The sequence below is a fragment of the Calliphora vicina genome, chromosome 4 (assembly GCF_958450345.1).
Source record: "Calliphora vicina chromosome 4, idCalVici1.1, whole genome shotgun sequence".
In the NCBI taxonomy this organism is placed as follows: Eukaryota; Metazoa; Arthropoda; class Insecta; order Diptera; family Calliphoridae; genus Calliphora; species Calliphora vicina.
The window spans coordinates 48,324,883-48,345,497 of NC_088783.1; the positions used below are offsets into that span (position 1 = coordinate 48,324,883).

The following is a 20,615-nucleotide window of genomic DNA, read 5'->3' on the forward strand; positions in this document are numbered from 1 at the left end:
GTTCTGTTATAGATAAAATCGTCTTCTGCGAAAAAGATAGTTTTTAAGACAGAAAAATGTCTCTTGCCAAAACTGAAAACTGTCTGTTGCCAATGTCTGTTCTTCCAGACAAAAAAAAATAATGTATTTTAACAATAAGCATTTTTTTAGACAGACAAATTTCTTTTGCTAAGAAATTTTTCTTTTCAGACAGAAAAAAAAGTCTCTTGCCAAGAAAATTTTTTTAGTTAAGAGAAAAATCTCTCTAGCAAATCTTGTGTGGAGACATATTTTCTAAACAGAAAAATGTCTCTTGTGAGGAGACATATTTTCTAAACAGAAAAATGTCTCTTATGAGAAGATATATTTTCTAGACAGAAAAAATTATATTGTGAGGAGACAGAAAAATGTTTCTTGTGCGGAGACATATTGTCTAGACAGAAAAATGGCTCTAGACAGAAAAATGGATACATATTTTCTAAAGAGAAACATGTCTTTTATGAGGAGACATATTTTCTAGACAGAAAAATGTTTGTTGACATATTTTATAAACAGAAAAATGTCTCTTCTGGGGAGACACATTTTCTAAATAGAAAAAGGTCTCCTGTCTGGAAATGTGTATATTTTCTAGACAGCAAAATGTTCTTTGTGAAGAGACATAAAACATTTTCTAGACAGAAATATGTCTCTTGTGCGGAGACAGAAAATTGTTAGGATAGAATGAGGAGAAATATTTTCTAAACAGAAAAATGTCTCTTGTGAGGAGACATATTTCTCTTGTGAGGTAACATGTGTTTCACCTTCAAATATCTCATCACAAGGAGATATTCACTATAGACAGAAGAAATTTGTTTAATTCAGAAAGACGTTTCTTGCCAAAAAAAAATAAATCTACAGATATTTTTCTAACTGGAAAATGTCTCTTGGTTAAAAGATATTTTGACTTTGATTTCTTGCAAATAATTACAAAACATAAAAGAAATCTATAAAAATCAAATGATTTTCCATTTTATCTTTCTTTTCTTTTTACCCCAGCAAAATTATCTTGTTCTAGAATTTCTATTTTAAACAATTAATTGTTTTTTTTTTGCTTTGGAAATGAAAAGTCAACAAAAAAATCTAATTTATTTTGCTGTTTAATTGTTTAGTACTCATGTAATGAATTAAATTTCTAAGCTGGTAAATAGAATAGAGAAACGTAATTCCTCTGGCACATGTTTCCTTTAATCCTGTGTGGTTCTTATTTTCTAAAAATAAATGTTCAAGTTGTTTTTCATCTCAATTTTGTTAAAAGTGTGTTTTTTTTTTGAAATCTTCTATTTTTATTATTTAATTAGTTTTGTTTTCTATTAAACAAATGTTCTGGTTTTGTGCGTGTTTAATTTGCAATTCACTCAGATATACGTTCATTTGTATTGGGAAAAGGGTCTCAGGGTAATTGAATGTAGAGCAAACAAATAACAAAAAAAAAATCAATATTTAAATTAAACTCTATGGAATTGTTAATTGTTTTAAGTTTTTACGATATATTTATGCCACAAAAAATATATTTGTATGTTTTACAGCCAGCTAGCGTATTTTTATTGTTTAATATGCAAATATGCCTTTAACCCTTATTTGTTGGGGAAAACAAATATTGACAAACAATTATGTAAATAGAGTTGTTTTTTGCGCTATTGTACAATAGAAAAATGTGAATTAAATGAACTGAATATATTTTATTATTGGCAATTGAAATTTACTATGGAATTTGAAATGTATGTGAAGCTCGGCCCACCAGCCGAATCGATACCAATGCAAAATAGCAATATAAATGTTAAACATAAAGTTTGTCTTACATTTTGGTTTACAACTTTTTTGCTACTAATCCGATTTTGTTAATTTTGAATAGCAAATTACTTAGTGAAATTACAAACATTCTACACTAATCTCATTGCTTTAGATTTTGTATTTTACACGTGAGCGTGTTTTACACCCACAGACTGACGCTGTCGATTTTACTTTGATGGGGTCTTAGATAAATATTTCAAAGTGTTTCCAAGTGCAGAATAACAAACTTGTGCACTTTCATAAATATTAGAAAAATTACTTTTCATTTACTAAAAGCAGCTACTGAAATAATTAAGAACTCGTTACATTAATCACAAAAACATGTTGTTTATGACAATTTAATAGTTGAAATAAATTTAAAACATTAAAATGACTTAAAATTTACATAATTTAAATCAACTGCCATCAACAAAACAATATTTCCCCTACTCGGAAGTACCACAGTTTTAGCAACACAATCTCTAATTTAAATCCCTGCCTCCTGTACTGTATTTTGCTACACAGTCAAGCTAAAACTTTTATTATTCCACAACACAAAACTCTTTGCAAAAGTTTGCTGGAAATCTGCGACAGCTACAAAATCATTAAACATTCAAATGACTACGAAAATTATTAAAAAAATAAAAACAAAATAATAATAAAAAAGATTGTTCACAGAACAAAAGTATCACAAGACACTTACTGTCTTAGGTTTAATTATTCTGAGAAATACTAAATAATGCAGGAAAAACATGAACCAAATACAAATGAAGAAATAAATAGGGAAAAATTAAATAAAAATAAAAACAAACTAAATAATAATGAAGATAATGGACGTAGATTAATGAGAAGCAGTTGAAATTGTAATGAAATGATTTATGCAAGAAATAACACAAGTACCGGTCTCGTGTTGCGTGTGGGTTGGGTTGGAGTGCGATGGAATGTAATGGAATGGGCAGCTTGACTTGAAATGAGACAATAAAACTGAAGTGTTATAATTAAAACACGATAAATTGTCAAGGAAATTTATGGCGTAAAGAGAAGAAGGTTTTCTAAGGATAATGGATGCTATGGTTATGTTGTATAGAGGAATTAATATAAGAGCTTAAATAGGATTCTTAGTATATTCTTCAGTGCATTTGTGAACATAGAATAAAGTTGGTCATTGTATGTGTAATAATTAGAAATATTCATCTAGGACTCCATGTTAAATTTAGTCTGCCCATTTGTCTGTCCGAGGAAATGCTATAGCAGCATTTAATGAAACCCGGTTTATATTGTAAACTTTAACTCACGATGGTTATAGAACATGGTCTTTAAAAAACCGCGATTGTTGTAGATGAAACCCAGTTTATATTGTAAACATAGCTTCCAAAAATACGGTGAATGGTGAAAGTGAGAACAGGAATAGCCCCCATTATTTTAATAAATTTGAAAATATGTTTGAAAAGTAAAATTTTCGACAATGTTTGAGAAATCTTGGAGTTTCTTAGTTTAAGTTATGTTCGAATTTTCGAATATCACTAAAGTGTTTAAAATCCAGCTAAGCGCTAAAAAAATAGAGCTTTACCAAAAGCTAAGTTCGAATTTTTAAAATCTAAATAAAAGTTGAATGAAAACTAATAATGCTGTTTTCTTTTCTGAAAAAATGCATTTTTTCTGCCATATTTCTTTCAAAATCCTATTATTAGTACTATAACAGATATGAATCTATGGCGGATAAGTTTGATATAAAATCAGGGGTATTTAAAAGGCCTGTTCATTAGTTTATGACGCTTTTTTGGAAATACATTAATACTCTGGTTTAGATATATCGCTCATTTGCTGCAACAACGTCATAATTAAAAAAAGTCATTTCGAGATTAACGACTTTTATGACATTTTACAAGTCATGCGATTTCTGAAATAAAACCTGATTTAAATAGTAGATACAAACATAGAACGGAAGGAGAGAGTAATATATATGGAAAAATTACTCTCTTTTCACACATACGGGTGATACAATAACAAAATACATGCAATACATTCTCATGAATTAGGTTTTTGACAACAGACCTAGGTTTTTGGCTCTCAGTTACCTATCTAGTTGCTGTCTATGGATACAAATATCTTTCTAATCTGTATTTAACCCAAATTTTTACTTGTCAAATATACGAGAAAAAATGAATTTTCAAAAAAACACTCTCATACAAAAAATAATTGACTTTTTTTAAAACTGATAAAACTATATGAAAGACTAAAGAACGGCGCATATTTTGTATTACTCAGTTCAAACACCCGGATTTTGAGTTATGACGTTGTTGCAGCAAATGTGCGATATAAATATGTATTAGAATTTTAATTATATTTTAAACCAAAGTATACCAAGTAGTCCAACTCTCAATTTTTTTTTTACACATTATTACTTTAACACATATAATTTTATATTTTGTTAAACACTTTTAGCACAATTTCATTCTTAAAAAGTTACTATTTTGCACAAATCAAGAAAAAAATGTTATTAGAAATTCTGACATGTAATTTTTTGTTATTGTAGAATTTAAACTATAGGACAGAGTTAAAATATTTGGTATTGAAAATTCATACAAACGCAAATTTAGGACATATTTATAAGAGTGCTATATTATGTTATATTTTAAGATAATGATCGAAAACAATTTGGTGAACAATATTGGTAAAAAAATGTCTCAAGCATTTGTGCCCCAATTTTTTATATATCAACCATAGCGAGAGTATAGCGGATATATTTCCGCAAGATCTTTAAGCTCTTCAGAAAGTTGATTTCAATATACAGAAGGACAGACAGATGGACATGGCTATATCGACTATAACTATCCAAAATATATATTCTTTATGTGGAAAATACAAATGGAATGTCAAACTTATTTACAAAATCACCAGTCATGGCGAAGGGCAAATATAACAAGTAGTCCCATGTCCGTCCGTCTGGCTGGATGTTTGGCTGGCTGTCCATGTAATAGTACAGGTCGCAGTTTTAAAGATATGTTGATAAAATTTAGTCGAAGCCTATTGAAACTGCCTGAAATCGGTAAATTATTTCACCTAGCCCCCATATAAATGTCCTCCCGAAATTGGACTTTATCGGTCATAAATGTTTAATTTATATAGGTATCAACACAAATCAAAGTCAAAATAAGTCTTATATATATAAAATTCATGTCACCAAATATTATTATGATCAGTCCATAATTAGTCATAGCTCCCATATAAGGCCTGTTTCCGATAATCACTTTAACGAGCATAAATCGCTTAAAAATGTCGGTATATACATAAAATTCAACAAAAATAGCTTTGAAAATGACATAAATCACACGACCTAATTTCATGGCGATCGGTTCATTTTTAGTCACAGCTCCCATATAAGAACCTCTTCCGAAAATAAATTACTGAAATTTTAAAAGAAACATTTTTTACTCATTTACATAGTCTAGCGTATTAGATGGTTGGGCTTGACCGACCATACTTTCTTACTTGTTTTCAATAATACTCTCTTACATCCCAATACCCTTATGAGAGATATAGATTTCTATACGTGAATTAATTAGGACACAATAATTTATAATTTTTTTCAACACTTTAAGCACATTTTATTTTTCGAAACACGTTCATTTTTCACAAACTAAAAATAATCAATAACCCAATATAAAAATTGGTACTCGATCAGTGAACACTCAGATTTTTGATCAATATTTTTTTTTACAAGAAAAACTAAAAAATCTAATATATATCATTTATCTTTTAATCAGGACTTATGATCACTCATATTTTTAACCAAAAATGGTGAAGAGGAAGTCGATCACTCAAAATTTTGATGGAAAACTGATTTTTAAAAAAATATTAAATCGTGAACAACTTTGAAAATGAGACATTTATCGGCATATATTTGACCACTTGAGTTTTTTCGTTGAATCATAACTTTTGAATCAAATGAGATAATAAAAAAAATGCCTATTTATGGGTTAGCAAAGTTGAAATTTGTGGAAAAATCAATTCTATGGGAAGCAAAATACATTATTTTTTAAATTTTTGACTTTTTGTGTTATTTTTAAAGGCTTTTATGATTTAAAATTATCCCAGAAAAATTGATTTTTTTTTTTAAATTTATATCTAAATTTTTTGTAACATTTTGTTCACAATATGTAATTAGTTTTCACGGCTATATGTCATAAATTGCCCAAAAATGCATGAAAACACATTTTTGGAAACATGACTTTTTTCAAAATTTTATCTCTTTTTTGCATTAGGTAGAAATGTAGAAATTTATAGCTTTTTTTTTGCATCAAAGTTGAGAAATATTGAAAAAATTAATCAGATTGTATTAATAGTAGCATTTGAAATCGTTAGACAATTTCCTGGAAAATAGGTTTATTCAATATTTTTAGGGGCACATGTTCTACACGCGCTACTGTGCGTCGATCAAATATGAAAAAATCAAATAATAGTAAATGTAAAATTTTTAAAACTTGAGACTATCGAAAATCACAAAAGTGAAAAGAAAGGCCTATCTTATGTATCAGGTCTTTCACACATATATTTCAATGGTTTCCGTAGTTATTATTCCGATCGATTTAATTTTAACAACTTCACACTCCGTTTTATTTTGTCAATTCCCAAAAAAGGTTATAATTCTAAATTTCCAAATTTAATTTGGTAATGTTTTTTTTATTGAAACAAATAGAAAGGTGACTGCGATGAAACAGCTGATTGTTTTTTTTTATTCAGTTTGAATTGTCAATTCTCTTGTGGTTGTTGTGGCGAAAAATACAACAAACCCAAAAGCAAAAACAACAACAGGCAACTTTGAAAGTTCACCTACCTTTTAACAAAAACAAAGTTCCTGTTATTTTTGTATTGTTGTAGGATGCTGTCACCTTTTTAAGTGTGCCCTATTTTTGATAAAGAAATTATTTAAAAATATGAGAAAAACAAATAGAGAAAACACATAGAGCGGAAACTCTCCTGTCAAAGGCCTAACTCAGTTGTCAAAAAACTAAGTGATGAATGTATTAGTAAAAAAACTATGTGAAAACAAAAACAACACTAGTATGTGTAACTTTTTTGAGTAATTTTTTTGTTTGAGTTTTTTTCGAGTTTCCGCTCTATGTTCTCTATGCAAATAATTACAAATTAATATCAATTCCACTTAGAAAACTGAAAGTGGTTTCATTTCGAAAAAAGTGTTCGTTTTAATTTTTCTAATGAAACAAAATTCGTGACATGAGGTCCCTGTGACTTAGGCAACTCTCTATAAATTTCTTACAAACATTATAATAATTGCAACCTTTTTCCTCTAAATAATATTCAATTTGTTTCATAAGCATTCTTCTCCGATTAAAATGGTTTTAAATACAATTTAATAAAATTAAAAGGAAATATGAAAAAAGAAGAAAATAAAAAAATAAATAAACTTAAAGATAAATGAAACTTACTTGTCACGTTTGGTGGGTTTATCTTCAGCATTGTCATCCTTCATAAAGGACGGTTGTAAACTGAAGCGTCTACGTAAATGACGGCCGCGCATTATGACGAACGATTCAAATACACTCGAAGAAAATGACACACAAAATTAATGCGCTGGCAAATTTTTGACGTCAAACTGACAACTGTGTTCAAATATACACAGATCGCTTGAAACCTTATGTTTTTTAAACAATATTTTTTTCGTTTGTGGACTATTTAACAAATAAATCACTGTCTGTAGTATAAGCTTCAACTGACGTTTTGGTTTTAACAATTAATTTAAAAAATTGTATTTCCCCTGCTATTTTATGTTTTATGTGTGCGTAAGTTGAGTTGAGCAGCAAAGAATTGATGCTGCAGATTATGATGTTGCAACTACAATGACGTTTCTCTGCTGTTTTTTTTGTTTTTTGGTTTCAGTTTTTTTATTTATTTGTTTGTTTAAATTGTGCTTATATCTCTCATATAACCAGTGCTGATGTTGACAAAGTTTTGTTATTTTTTATTTAACATTTTATTTTGCCATAAAATAAATGTGCCACATTTATTTATTTTTCTCTGTTTTTTTTTTTGTTCAACTTAAACTGCTACTCCTTTTACTTGTCAGTAGATTTTTCAATGTCGTTTACATTAGTTTTTTTTTTTGTTTTTAATATTTTTTTGTAAATGTATACTGAAGCTGGTGCTGTTGTTTTTCTGTATTTTGCTGAAAAATGATTAAAAATAAGTTTTCTGGAAAATTTTTCCTTTCCTTTTAACACACTCTCTGCAGCTTTGCTGTTCTCAGTAAATGTCCTTAACAATCCTTGGAGTAAATACAACGTTCTTTAAGATTGAAGCAAGAAAATGAATGTATTTTGTGGCAAAAAGTTTCAGGCATTAAGTGTCATATAATATTTTCACTTAAGCCAGGGCTGGTTCCCTTCTCCTTTGTCTTATTTTCACTGTGGGTTTTTAATATTAAATTAAATTTAATTTAAACGGGCTGCAATGGCAATAACAGCAACAACAAGAGTTTTATTTTAATTGCTTTTACAGGCATTTAAGCAATTTCCATTAAAATTACACCTGTACTGATACACTCCCACTTTAATTTACACCTTTAGATATTGACACACACACACAACCACATGCCACTGAGCAAGACACAGCACGCATTTGCAAACAACAACAACATCAATTTACTTAAGTTGTTTTCCTCTAATTTCCTGGCTTTCTTATCACAATTTTCACATTCAACGTGTCTGTTGTAACAATTTCCACCATGTCTTTATTGTTTTAGTTTCTCCCTTTTTACTTTTCAAAATAATGATGATTGTTGAATTCCGTCTGCCGTATGCCGAGTTCCGTATTTTGTTTTTAAGTTTCCTAAAAGTGGAATATATAAAATTTTGTTTTTTATTTAGAATTATTTACCATTAAATTTTTATGTTTTTCGTATTTATAGAGTTTGGTTGGGTTTTATAAATAAAGCAAACTAATAATAAACATTTATTTTTATGTTAATTTTAGTGTGAAATATTTATGTTTATTTTATGTTGAATGGGTAATTTTACAGTCCTGGAAATTTCACTACATACTTAGGTTAATTTAAAGACGAGAAACAATGGGGCATGGGCCGCACAGTGCTTTGTTCAATGGACAAAAATCAAAAACAAGATCATGTCTTTGATGTTAATGAATTTTATATTTTTCAATAGACAACTAAATAACACATTCGTGTAAAAGAGACTTTTTTATAAATATCTTTTTTTGTCGTCACTAGAGGTCGCTAAAGTTAGTACATTTTCAACATAAATTTTATGGAGAAAAATATATTTTTATTAAGGTTAACTAAAATCATTGTTAAAAGTTCGTTTTAAAAGATATAAACTCGCAATTGGCTGCAAATGAAAGAATATGAATGTGGAATTATGGAAAATTACAGTTTTTGTCAAAAAATGCTTAACAGTTTAATCTGCGCAATTTTTAATAATTAACATTTTTTTTATTGTAAGCCTGAAATTCTAAAACTTTGTGGGAATATTAGTAAAATACGTGTTAATCTATTTTGATTATGTTTTACTATAGAATAGCCATAAGTATTATCTATAAGAAAATGTAATCATTAGTTGTCCTTTCTTATGAAAACTATTAAAATTTTGTTTTTGTTTAAATGTATAAATTACCATTTCGTAAATTTTCAATTTGATGGTTTTGGGAAATAGCTCCAGATTTTTGGGTTTTTATAAAATAATACAGTTTTTTCTTTTAAATAACTAAGAAATATTGCGTTATTTAACAAAAGTAGTTTAATGGCATAAAGTGTATTAATAGGTCTTTATTTGGTTCTTGATGTTGTATGTTTTTTTGCTGAAATCCAAAAAAAATTCCAAAGTTTGATTTAATTTTGAAAAAAAACGTGTTAATCAATTTTAATTTTTCTTTAATTTTATCTAATGCCTATTACTTATTTATTATAATGTGGAATCATTATTTGTCCGTTTTGATTAGAACTTTAAAAAAATTTTGTTTTTGATGGCACCCATAAATAATACATTTTTACCGTAAATGTAAGTAACTCAATAATTTAATATAACCTACATATCCTTAGATTTAGATATTAATATGAGCTTCTGCTGATATTATGAACACTTAAAGTATAGTCCAACATCCAGTTTCTAATATTACAGCTGAACCATAAGGCTATCAATATTTGTAAATGTCCGTCCATCCGTCCTTCCGAATTTAGAAAATATATAAAATATTTCAGTATTTTTTTTAAAAAAGGATATATGGCAGTTATGTAAATCCTTGCTAGAATTGAAATGTTAATAACTAAATTAATCTGATATTATAAGATAACAATAATTTCTGAAAATGAATAATTTTATTCAGGTTCATAGGTTTTTTAAGGAAAAGGATGTATGGCAGCCACCCTAATCCTTGCTGCGATTGTAATAAATATTTTCACAAACAACACTAACTTTACTAAAATGATTATAACCAAATTGGTTCCAAAATAAGAAACGATTTTTACGAATTTTTTAAAAAAAAAAAATTATACAGTTATACAGGATATTGAAATCTTGATGTCTTGGAATTATGAATATCCTTCCGATAAAATTTTCATAATTTTGCATCTAATATTATAAGAGAACAATAATTTCTGGAAATTAATAATTTTATACAGGTTCATAGGTTTTTTAAGGAAAAGGATGTATGGCAGCCACCCGAATCCCTGCTGCGATTGTAATAAAAATTTTCACAAACAACAATAACTTTATTAAAATGACTATAGCCAAATTTTAAAATGTTAGGAGTATAACTGTGAATTTTATTCAAAATTATATGTTCAGGATATATGGGAGGTACCCGTGTCCTTTCACGGATTTTTTCAAGAATTATATTTCTTCTTAATCTTACCAAAAGGTAATATTCCACTAATTTTTATTCGTCTGCAATAACTCCTTCTATTTTTTTCCATTGCCTATATGAAAACAAAGCACTGTGGGCCATTTCTTAATGGCTTGACATTTCGCATATTCCGGAAATAAATTTACATTTCTAACTGGCTGATTTTATTGGCATTCAATATTTAAATAGTTGTAGATGTGGAGCATTCGAGTTTCAGTTTTGACGATGGACCTATGTTGTGTGAATGCTTTGTGATTCATCCTAAATCATTGATATATATATGGGGCATTTCATGTCAAGTGAACCAACTTTTGAAATCGGGCCCAAAAAGGGCCTATATTGGAAAAAAAATCGATTTTGCAAAAAAAAAATCATAAATTGTATATCTTGAATTACAAAATATTTATTTTGATAGATATCCCACTCGTATCCCACTAAGCGACCTAAAATATCTTAAAGGAATATAACTAGGCTTTATTTTGAGCAAAAAAAATTAAAAAAGGGCCCATTTTGAAAAAAAAATTCAAATTTGCAAATATTTATTTTGATAGATATCCCACTCGCATCCCACTTAGCAACCAAAGGGTCTTCAAGGAAAATATCTAAGCTTTTGTTTGAGCTAAAAAAAAAAAAATTAAAAATTAAAAAATTGAAAAAAACTCAAAAAAGTTTTTGTTTTCGGAAAAAAAATATTAAAATTTTTTTATTTTTTTTAAATATTTTTTTCGAAAGATTGAAGAAAGAGCTATCTAAACTATTTGGGTCACATTTTGCTAAGAACAATAGGTAATAAGTTACATGGATAAGTAAAAACACCTGCTTGACCAAAATGTAACATTTTTTTTTTTAACTCGGAGAGTTCTCGACCAATCTTGTTGAAAAATTGTGTCTGAGTTACTATCCAATAGAACTAACCTTGGTGTAAATTTCATCCCGATCGGAAGACATCGATTTCAAAAGTTGGTTCACTTGACATGAAATGCATGCTAGCGTATGATATTTATGTCTTATACACAGTCAGCGAGTTATACGCATTCCAAATTAAAATTTTCAAAACCGATTTTATTAAAATGTTTCTTGTTAGTTATAAACCAATCCCAAAAATCATATGTAAAAAGTTTCAAAGGAGGTGGGTAAAAATGTTGAAAAATAAATTTTCAACTGCGAATATCTTCTAAGCTGGTGGGCCCATGAGGTCCTCGTTCAGAACATAAACTCGACAACACTTCTTCTTTGCGCATGTGAAATTTCATACAAACCATGTGTCGCTTACGATAAAATTCGTTTACTGTAAAATGTAAACATTGACTTACGATAAAATCTTACCCCTATAATTTTGAAGTTATTAACAATTTTGATATTCTGAGATTATCAGTCGGTCCATAAAATTTTAATATTTGCAATAAAAAAATTTATAAAATGTTGCTTACAATAATTTGGCGCTAAGGGCTCGATATATTCTCCGAATTGGGTTGTGCTACTAAGATTGATTTCATAACTCAATATTGTATATGGGGGATTTCACATCAAGTGAAATCATGTGTCCCAAATAAATAGGACCTATTTAGTCGCTTAGTGGGATGCGAGTTCGATATCTATCAAACAAATGTTTTGTAACTAAAAACATGGAATTTTTGACTTTTTTTGCAAAATCAAAAACTTTGTAGACTTTTTTTTTAATTTTTAAATTTTTTTTGCTCAACCGAAAGCTCAGATATTTAGTCGCTTAGTGGGATGCGAAAATTTCAAAATATGAAATTTTTTATATTTTTTTTGCAAAATCTAAATTTTTTTAAAATGGGCCCTTTTTTAATTTTTTTTTTGCTCAAAAGAAAGCTTGTGTCTATTCCTTTAAGACCTATTTGGTTGCTTAGTGGGATGCGAGTGGGATATATAGCAAAATAAATGTTTTGTGACTGAAGATATACAATTATTGTTTTTTTTTGGCAAAATAGAATGAAAGCTCACGTCCATTCCTTTAAGAGCTTTTTGGTATAGATCTAGGAGAAGTAAGATCTTCTTACTATTTACACAAACAAAATGGAATACAATTCTCAAGAAAGCGTCGATGAATTGACATAAAGAAGGAACTTTGTTCCTGAATAGATATCGCACAGTGGTTTAAATTTTTTTTTTTTTGAAAATAATTTGGTATCTTGGGAACTATTGGAGATATTGTTACGATATTGCACATGGTTTGAGCTGAGGTGTTTTCGAGTTCATTTACGTTTGTTCAGCTTCCTAGCGCTAATGGGGGCAAGTACGTAGCCCCTCAAATTTGGTCACCTCGGGACTCAAATTTTTTAAAAAAATCGCCCAAAATCCATTTATAATCCGAATGAGCTGAAATTTTGAATATAAATAGTCCTTAAGAAGATCTACAAGTGTAGGTTATCTCTATTAGTTGAAGAGATATTCAGGTTTATTGATTTATTTTTTTTAATTTTTGCTCGATATTTTTATGGATTTTGGATGGTTGAAATTTATTTTTAAAATATCAGCTATATTGGCGATAAAATTCTTAATAAAATAAAAAAAACTTGCTAATAGTTATCTTTTCCCTATAAAAAGTTATACGCATCCAAAGTTGGAACTTGTAAAAAGGCCCGTATTTTTTAAGTTTTTTCCCATAAAAGCCCATATATTTTTTCTTTTGTAGAAAAAAAATTTCTTCCGGACTATATAGAATTTGTATATGATCTGGAAAGATAACTTAATGCAAAAGCGTGTAAAGAAAAATTTGGCTCACTTAAGCGGACATACCACCCCCCAGTCTTATCCAAATTTCGTCAATTTTTAAAAAAAATTTCGGTTTCAATAAAAAATTCTAAAAAGGCAAAGCACCGATCTACGAAAAAGCTTCATATTTGTATAACCCCATATGTTTCTTAAATACCTACTAAGTATTTTTGCTATCGCACGATAAATAACGTCACAGTAGGAACTTTTATAAAAAAAACTCAGTTTTTGGAACACATTTTCCCCTTTTTAGGAATTTCGGCATTTGAAAATAAAAAATTTCAAAAATTATAATGCCATTGATTTAAAGACATTTGAGTCTCTATTGCTTCCAAATTTTGTTATAATATCTTTAATCGTTAAAATTTTGTACACGAGGAAAGGCAGAAATCGGTCCACTATTTCAACTAGCCCCCATATAAATGTCCTCCCGAAATTGAACTTTTCGGTCATAAATGCTTAATTTATATAGGTATCTACACAAATTTAGCTTCAAATAAGTTTTATATACACGGAATTTATGTCACCAAATTTTGTTATGATCGGTCCATAATTAGTCATAGCTCCCATATAAGACCCTCTTCCGAAAATCACTTCAACGTGCATAAATCTCCTAAATATGTTGGTATATACATAAAATTCAACATAAATAACTTTCATGTAGACATAAATCACGTGACCTAATTTCATGGTGATCGGTCCATAATTGGTCATGGCGCTCATATAAGGCCCACTTCCAAAATCACTCAAAAATATAAATTATTGAAATTTTAACAGAAAAATATTTTTGCTCTTTTACTTAGTGTAGGATATTAAATGGTCGGGCTTGACCGATCATACTTTCTTACTTGTTTTGTACTGTAATTTATTGTGAATAATTCGTACCAACTGATTTTATACAAAATGGTGTTGATATAATTCTCATACAGTTTATTTTTGCTTAAGTATGCTGACATCCCATGTATTATTGGTAGAGTGGTTAAACCGGTTTTCGAATTATTCGACAAACCGGTTATTTTCCAATTTTCCGTTTTTTTTAAACCGGTTTTTACAAAAGGACGGTTTTTGAGTTATTCGACAAACCGGTTTTTTTGTCTCGAATTATTCGACAAAATCGATTATTTTTTTATTTATTTTAAGATTCGGCGATTACATTTAATAACAATGCGCACGAATTTTAAATTTTTTTCTGTCAAGCGGGGCACCCGGCGAGTTAACCTAATTCGGGTACGCTAAATCCAGTGGTGCTAAACGTTTTTTTAGGTTAGCTCTTGTTTTCGAGATACACCATTATTTCGAAAATCGAGGAAGTTGAAAGTTTTTTTTTGTCAAAAAAATATTTTTTAGAAAAATTTCGAAATTTTTGTTTTTGAAAACGGCATAAAAAAATAATTTTTTCAAATCAAGAAGAGAATACAATTATCTTATCTCATTCATAAATTGACAAAAAATTTAAAAACAGGGTTATTCGAACCTTTTTTTGATTAAAAAAACCGAAAATCGGTTTTTAAAAATTACGCTTTTTCGAATTATTCGAAAACCGGTTTTTGGAATATGTCGAATATTTGATCACTCTATTATTGGACGTCAATGAGATGGATTTATAACTGACTATTTGAATTTAACTATCACCCGTACATGTTAAAATAACTAGTTATATAGCTGATAATGTAAACAGTTAGGTAGCTAGTAAGGTAACTGTATCTATGTAATCGGTTTGTTAATCCAATGCATTGACTACTTTGGACTAGCTATCAGACAAAAGGTTCAATTGACTCCCTAACTAGTTGCCACCCTAAATCATAGGTTCAAATCACTAGAACTGCTGGATAATCACTCTTTTATCACACATATATGTAAGTGGTACAATAACAGAATACATGGCAATACATTCTCATGAATTACTTTTTTGACAACAGAATTACGTTTTGGACCTAATTTTTTTAAAGAAATCAAAAAAAGTAACATTGTTTAACGAATGTTAAAACTTTTAGTAGATTTCTCGTTGGTCGATTGGCCCTATATTTTTGTATTCAAAGTAAATCTATGATCCTAGTTAGAACTCAATGTACTGCAAGATTAGCGGTAATCAGATGAATACTGGTTCAATATATATAATTCTATATGACTCAGTTTTGCTAAACAAATAGAATTCTTCTTCAAAATTATACAAAAAAAATAATGGAATAACTTCAAGCATTTAAAATCCAGTTTACTTTAAACTATACCTCTGCATTCTTGAAAACGAGCAATAAAGAAAATACAAAATTATTACTTCTTTTAATGGTATACTTCATAATTGTAGCTTGCATATAATTAAATTTCAGGGAGTGTTTCAATATTTACACAGATACATTATGTATTTATAACATGATGTGTGTTTTTTTACTCTCCTGTTTTACCATATATTTATTTTTGTTGTTCTGGTAGTTATTTTTATATTGTGTGTCAATAAGGAGGCTCCTTATATAAGCAGTAGGTACGAATAAACATATTTGGGGATTTTATTTTTACTCATATTTATAGCAAAGATAACACATGAAATGTTAATAATCTATTTTAAAGGATTCGACCGACATAAAATAAGTTTTTTCAGATATTCTTGAAATTAATTAATTTCAACAAAATACTTTTTTAGCTCCTAATGATTTTGCAAGCTCTTGTTGCCTATAATTTATGGTCTTCAAACTTTTTTTTGGCTGGCCTGGTCGATTTTTGTTTTCCGTCTCAAAATCATCACTTTTGAACCGCTCAAACAATCTCTCGCACGTTGAAACCGATGAAATGTATTCACCATAAGATTTGTTGAGCAATCGGTGTGCTTTAGCTGCACTTTTTTCAAATTAAAGAAGTAAAGCAAAACTTCCCGCATATGACGCTTTGTTCACACAAAATTCGACATTTTCAAAAAAACTTGGTAACTGCGTGAGAATAAATGAGAGATATGTACCCTTCAAAATGACATATGGGCAATTCCACGAAAATGGCTACCACGACTGAAAAAAAAACCCTTGAAACTTTTTTTCAAGATGATTTGAATAGAAGAAAATAATAAAATGTTTCTATATGAAAGTATTTAGTTCATATTACAACATTTGAAAGACAAAAATAATCATGACCTGTTCTCACTTTCACCATTCACCGTATTTTTGGAAGCATATTACAACAATATTTATATTAAATAAAGTTTCTAAAATTATATAATTAAGGTTAGAACAATCTCGTCTAAACATTTACAATTAGAAATGCTGAAGAAATTACATAATATTGTAATTATGTAATTTGCTTCCAAAAATACGATGAATGGTGAAAGTGAGAACAGGAGTGGCCATGAATAGTTTAAACTGATTATATTCAATTTTTTAATGTTTTAGGCTAAAATTGCGGCGAAAACTAGGCTCCTAATTAGCTTGTAGTATGAAATGAATTTGACTCTGATTGTCTTTTTGCTATTGTCAAATTGTTTATTGAAACCGAATGTATATTTTCTATTAATTTTCTTTAGTTTTTGTATACATATATTTACAGAATATATATTGTTTTATTATAAGAGAAAAATCTGTCACGTACGGTATGTCACGTTCGATATTAAATTTTATTTGTTATAAAATCATCCAAAGATTGTTTTTATTTGGCTTGTAAAGGGAAAATATTTGGTTTAGTGTAAGAAAATAAAAGAAAACATAACGCCTCTCACGATTCGAATATTTTCGCATATTTTTACATGCAACTCAAAATTAGTTCCGTTTTATGTTACGTAAGATATACCTTTATTTCGCTCAATATTTTGGACAACAATATTTCGAAAGAACTTTTTATTATTTTAAAATGTAGTACCCTCTGAATGGAACATAAATACCAAATTATTTTTCAGATACTCTTATTTTTGCAAAAACTATTTCACTCTATAGGCGTACAAATGTCACGTACGATTATATGGAATTGCCCATATAAGTTATTAAAAACAAAAACCGAATTCAAAATATACACCATAAATTGTAAATACCGAATTTTTAAGTCATACACCCACTATAAATAACTTTAAAATGTTAGTCCTTTCATTTTATATAGTTTTCATAGATCTTCCATATGATGCTGAAATTATATGAAATTCCTTTAGAAATAATAAAGGAAATCTAAGTGACGAAATAAATAAAAACTGAACTGTAGAAATTACTTAAAACTTTCATTTTACATATAGACAATGTAACATTTTTCTAACCACCCTAATGTATCTGAATGTGTGAACGTATGTTTATTTAATTATCTGTATATTTGTTTGTATAACTACATACTTCATGCAGTCGTATTCGAAGAATGATAATATTTGTTTATAGTTTATTTAAATTTATGGCTTTTAAATAAAAATTAAAAAAAGAGAATAATAAAACTGGGTTAAATATTTTATATTTGCATACACCCACAATAATTGTGTCATTTAATTTATTATAGTTTTTAAAATCGTAATTACAATGGCAATGAGAAATTAATTTGTGAAAAGCTATCAAAATAAAAAAAAGTTTTATTTTCTAATAAAAAGTGGTGCTACTGGATTAAAGAGTCTTAACAAAAGAACATGTTTGGAATTATTTGTATACTTGTGAATTCTTATGATTTTTCAAATGAAATTAAATAATTTAATCACTTTTATATTGTTGCATTTATGTTTGCAGCAATCATTTTTCTATGTCTTTTTTATGGTATTATTTAAGAAATTTTGAACTTTATGGTTATTATTAAGTTTTATGGACATATAATTCATATAAAAATTAACATTTATTGCATTATTTTAAAGCAACAATGAAATGTGGGCAATTCCATATCATTGTACGTGACATTTGTACGCCTATAGGGTGGAATAGATTTTTCAAAAATAAGAGTATCTGAAAAATATATTTTAAAATAATAAAAAGTTCTTTCGAAATATTGTTGTCAAACATATTAAGCGAAATAAGGATATATCGTACGTGACAGAAAACGAAAGTCATTATGTAGAAATATGCAAAAATATTCGAATCGTGAGAGGCGAATATTGTTTTCTTTTAATTTCTTACACTAAACGAAATATTTTTCCTTTACAATCAGTCATATTTAAATAAGAACAATCTTTGGTTGATTTTATAATAAATAAAATTTATCGTACGTGACATACCGTACGTGACAGATTTTTCTCTTATAATAAAACAATATATATTCTGTAAATATATATATACAAAAACTGAAAAAAAATGAATAGAAAATATACATTCGGTTTCAATAAACAATTTGACAATAGCAAAAAAACAATCAGAGTCAAATTCATTTCGTACTACAAGCTAATTGGGAGACTTGTTTTCGCCGCAATTTTAGCCTAAACATTAGAAAATTAAATATAATCAGTTTGAAATATTATTTTTGTGTTTAAAATATTGTAATATGATCTAAATACTTTCACATAGTAACATTTTATTATTGTCTTCTATTCAAATCATCTTGAAAAAAAGTTTCAAGGGTTTTTGTTTTTTCAGTCGTGGTAGCGATTCTCTTGGAATTGTCCATTTGTTAAATAAATTGAGGGGGCGTATGATTTATTTGTAATTCAGGAAAATCACTCATACGTACATGAGTACATAAGTGGATTTATAAAATAGCTAAGCGAATTTAATTTAGAAGTATTGAGAACTTATAAATAAGGCATAAAGCATTAAAAATAACTTTTTAAGTGATTACATAATTTTAGTGTTAAGAAAAATAAATAAATTTTTTTTAATTTTTTTCTTTTCAGAAATTTGTTCTGCTTATTATTGTCAGACAGCAATAATCGGCTGTGTATAGTTTTATATACCCTTCAACAAGTATACTTTAACCTTTATGTCAACAGCAACATACCTGGGTATGTTCATACGTTTTGTATGGTGAATAGCTGCCGTTAGCATAAAAATGCTAATATCTAACTTGTTTGTTGGAATATCTGTATTATTTTTTTTTATTTTCTTAGAAATAGACAAAAGGTTCAACAATTTTATGATAACCAGTTTTACCCCTACATTTAGTCATTGTTTTTTGAAAAAAGTGGTTGCGTACGTATATCAAAAAGTGCTTTTTATTCAGTTTTTGGAAAGATATAAATTTTTCAAATTAAAATTAATTTTTTATTTATTAATAGATTTTAATGAAATTTTACAGTTATATAGACTTTTCTATTAGATATAGAAAAATAGAAACAAATTTTGAAATTTATAATCAGGAATCCCGTAATTACCAAAAAAGTTTTGAAAAATCTTCTTTGATATTTTTTAGACAATTGCGCAAAACAGTTTTGGCTAGGATATCAAGAAATTTCAAGTCGATCCGAATATCCAATTTAGAGATACAGCTTTTTGAAAATGCAAAACATACCAGGTATGTTGTCGTTGACATAAAGGTTAAAGAAATATTAAAAACAATTTAAAAAAAATAATAATAAAACTGAGAAAAAATAGTTTGTTTAAAAAATATTTTTTAAGAAAATAAATTTTTTGGACAAAAAAATTGGGGAAAAATGTTTTTTGGAAAAGAGTTATTTATAGTTAATTTTTACAGATGGACATATATACATAGCTTTATCGATTCCGATATCTAAAGATACTTTCGAAATTTGACTGTTTTTATAATTGACAGTTGATATTGTTGAAGCTACAACTGTCGTATTGGCTGTCATTTATATATTTTCTTTTGCCAAATCACCATGGATGGATTAGCGTTCAATAACACGTGAAAATGACGAACTTGTTTTATAGAAATTTTCGAATTTGGGAAGATAAAAATCCACGAAAAAAATTTACTGTTTTATGAATTTTTAGAAAATTCAAAAATCATGAAAAAGTGCAGTATTTTTGAATTACTGAGTGTGGAATATTTTTGAATCTAACTGAAATATTGACTTTAATTTTTTTTTGTAAGACCACGAATTAACTTATCTAAATAAAAAAAATTAGTTCGGAATAAATGTGGATCAAATTGTTTCTAAAATTTGCAATCCTATTCAAATTTTGATACAAATTTTAGTTTTAGAAACTCAATAAATATGTAATGTGTAACAAAATCTTTATTTATTAACAGAACGCAATGAAATTTTTAAAGTTTTTTTTTAAATTTGTTATTCTAAATAACAAACTGTAAAAAAAACTTGTCAAAATGTCAAAGGGAATCCCACAATTCCTAAAAATTGGAGCGATAATCCCAAAAATGGT

The 20,615-nt window shown here is 28.0% G+C and overlaps 1 protein-coding gene across 1 annotated transcript in view; it reads right to left on the reverse strand.

The window, feature by feature from the left end:
- LOC135957346 (ras-related protein Rap-2b) overlaps positions 1 to 7,818 on the reverse strand; it is a 52,175-nt gene extending 44,357 nt beyond the window's left edge. Inside the window, exon 1 of the mRNA XM_065508075.1 lies at positions 7,239 to 7,818. Within this exon, the coding sequence (XP_065364147.1) occupies positions 7,239 to 7,330 (92 nt within the window). The 5' untranslated portion in view covers positions 7,331 to 7,818. The remainder of the gene's footprint in view (positions 1 to 7,238) is intronic.
- Positions 7,819 to 20,615: the final 12,797 nt, after the last annotated feature.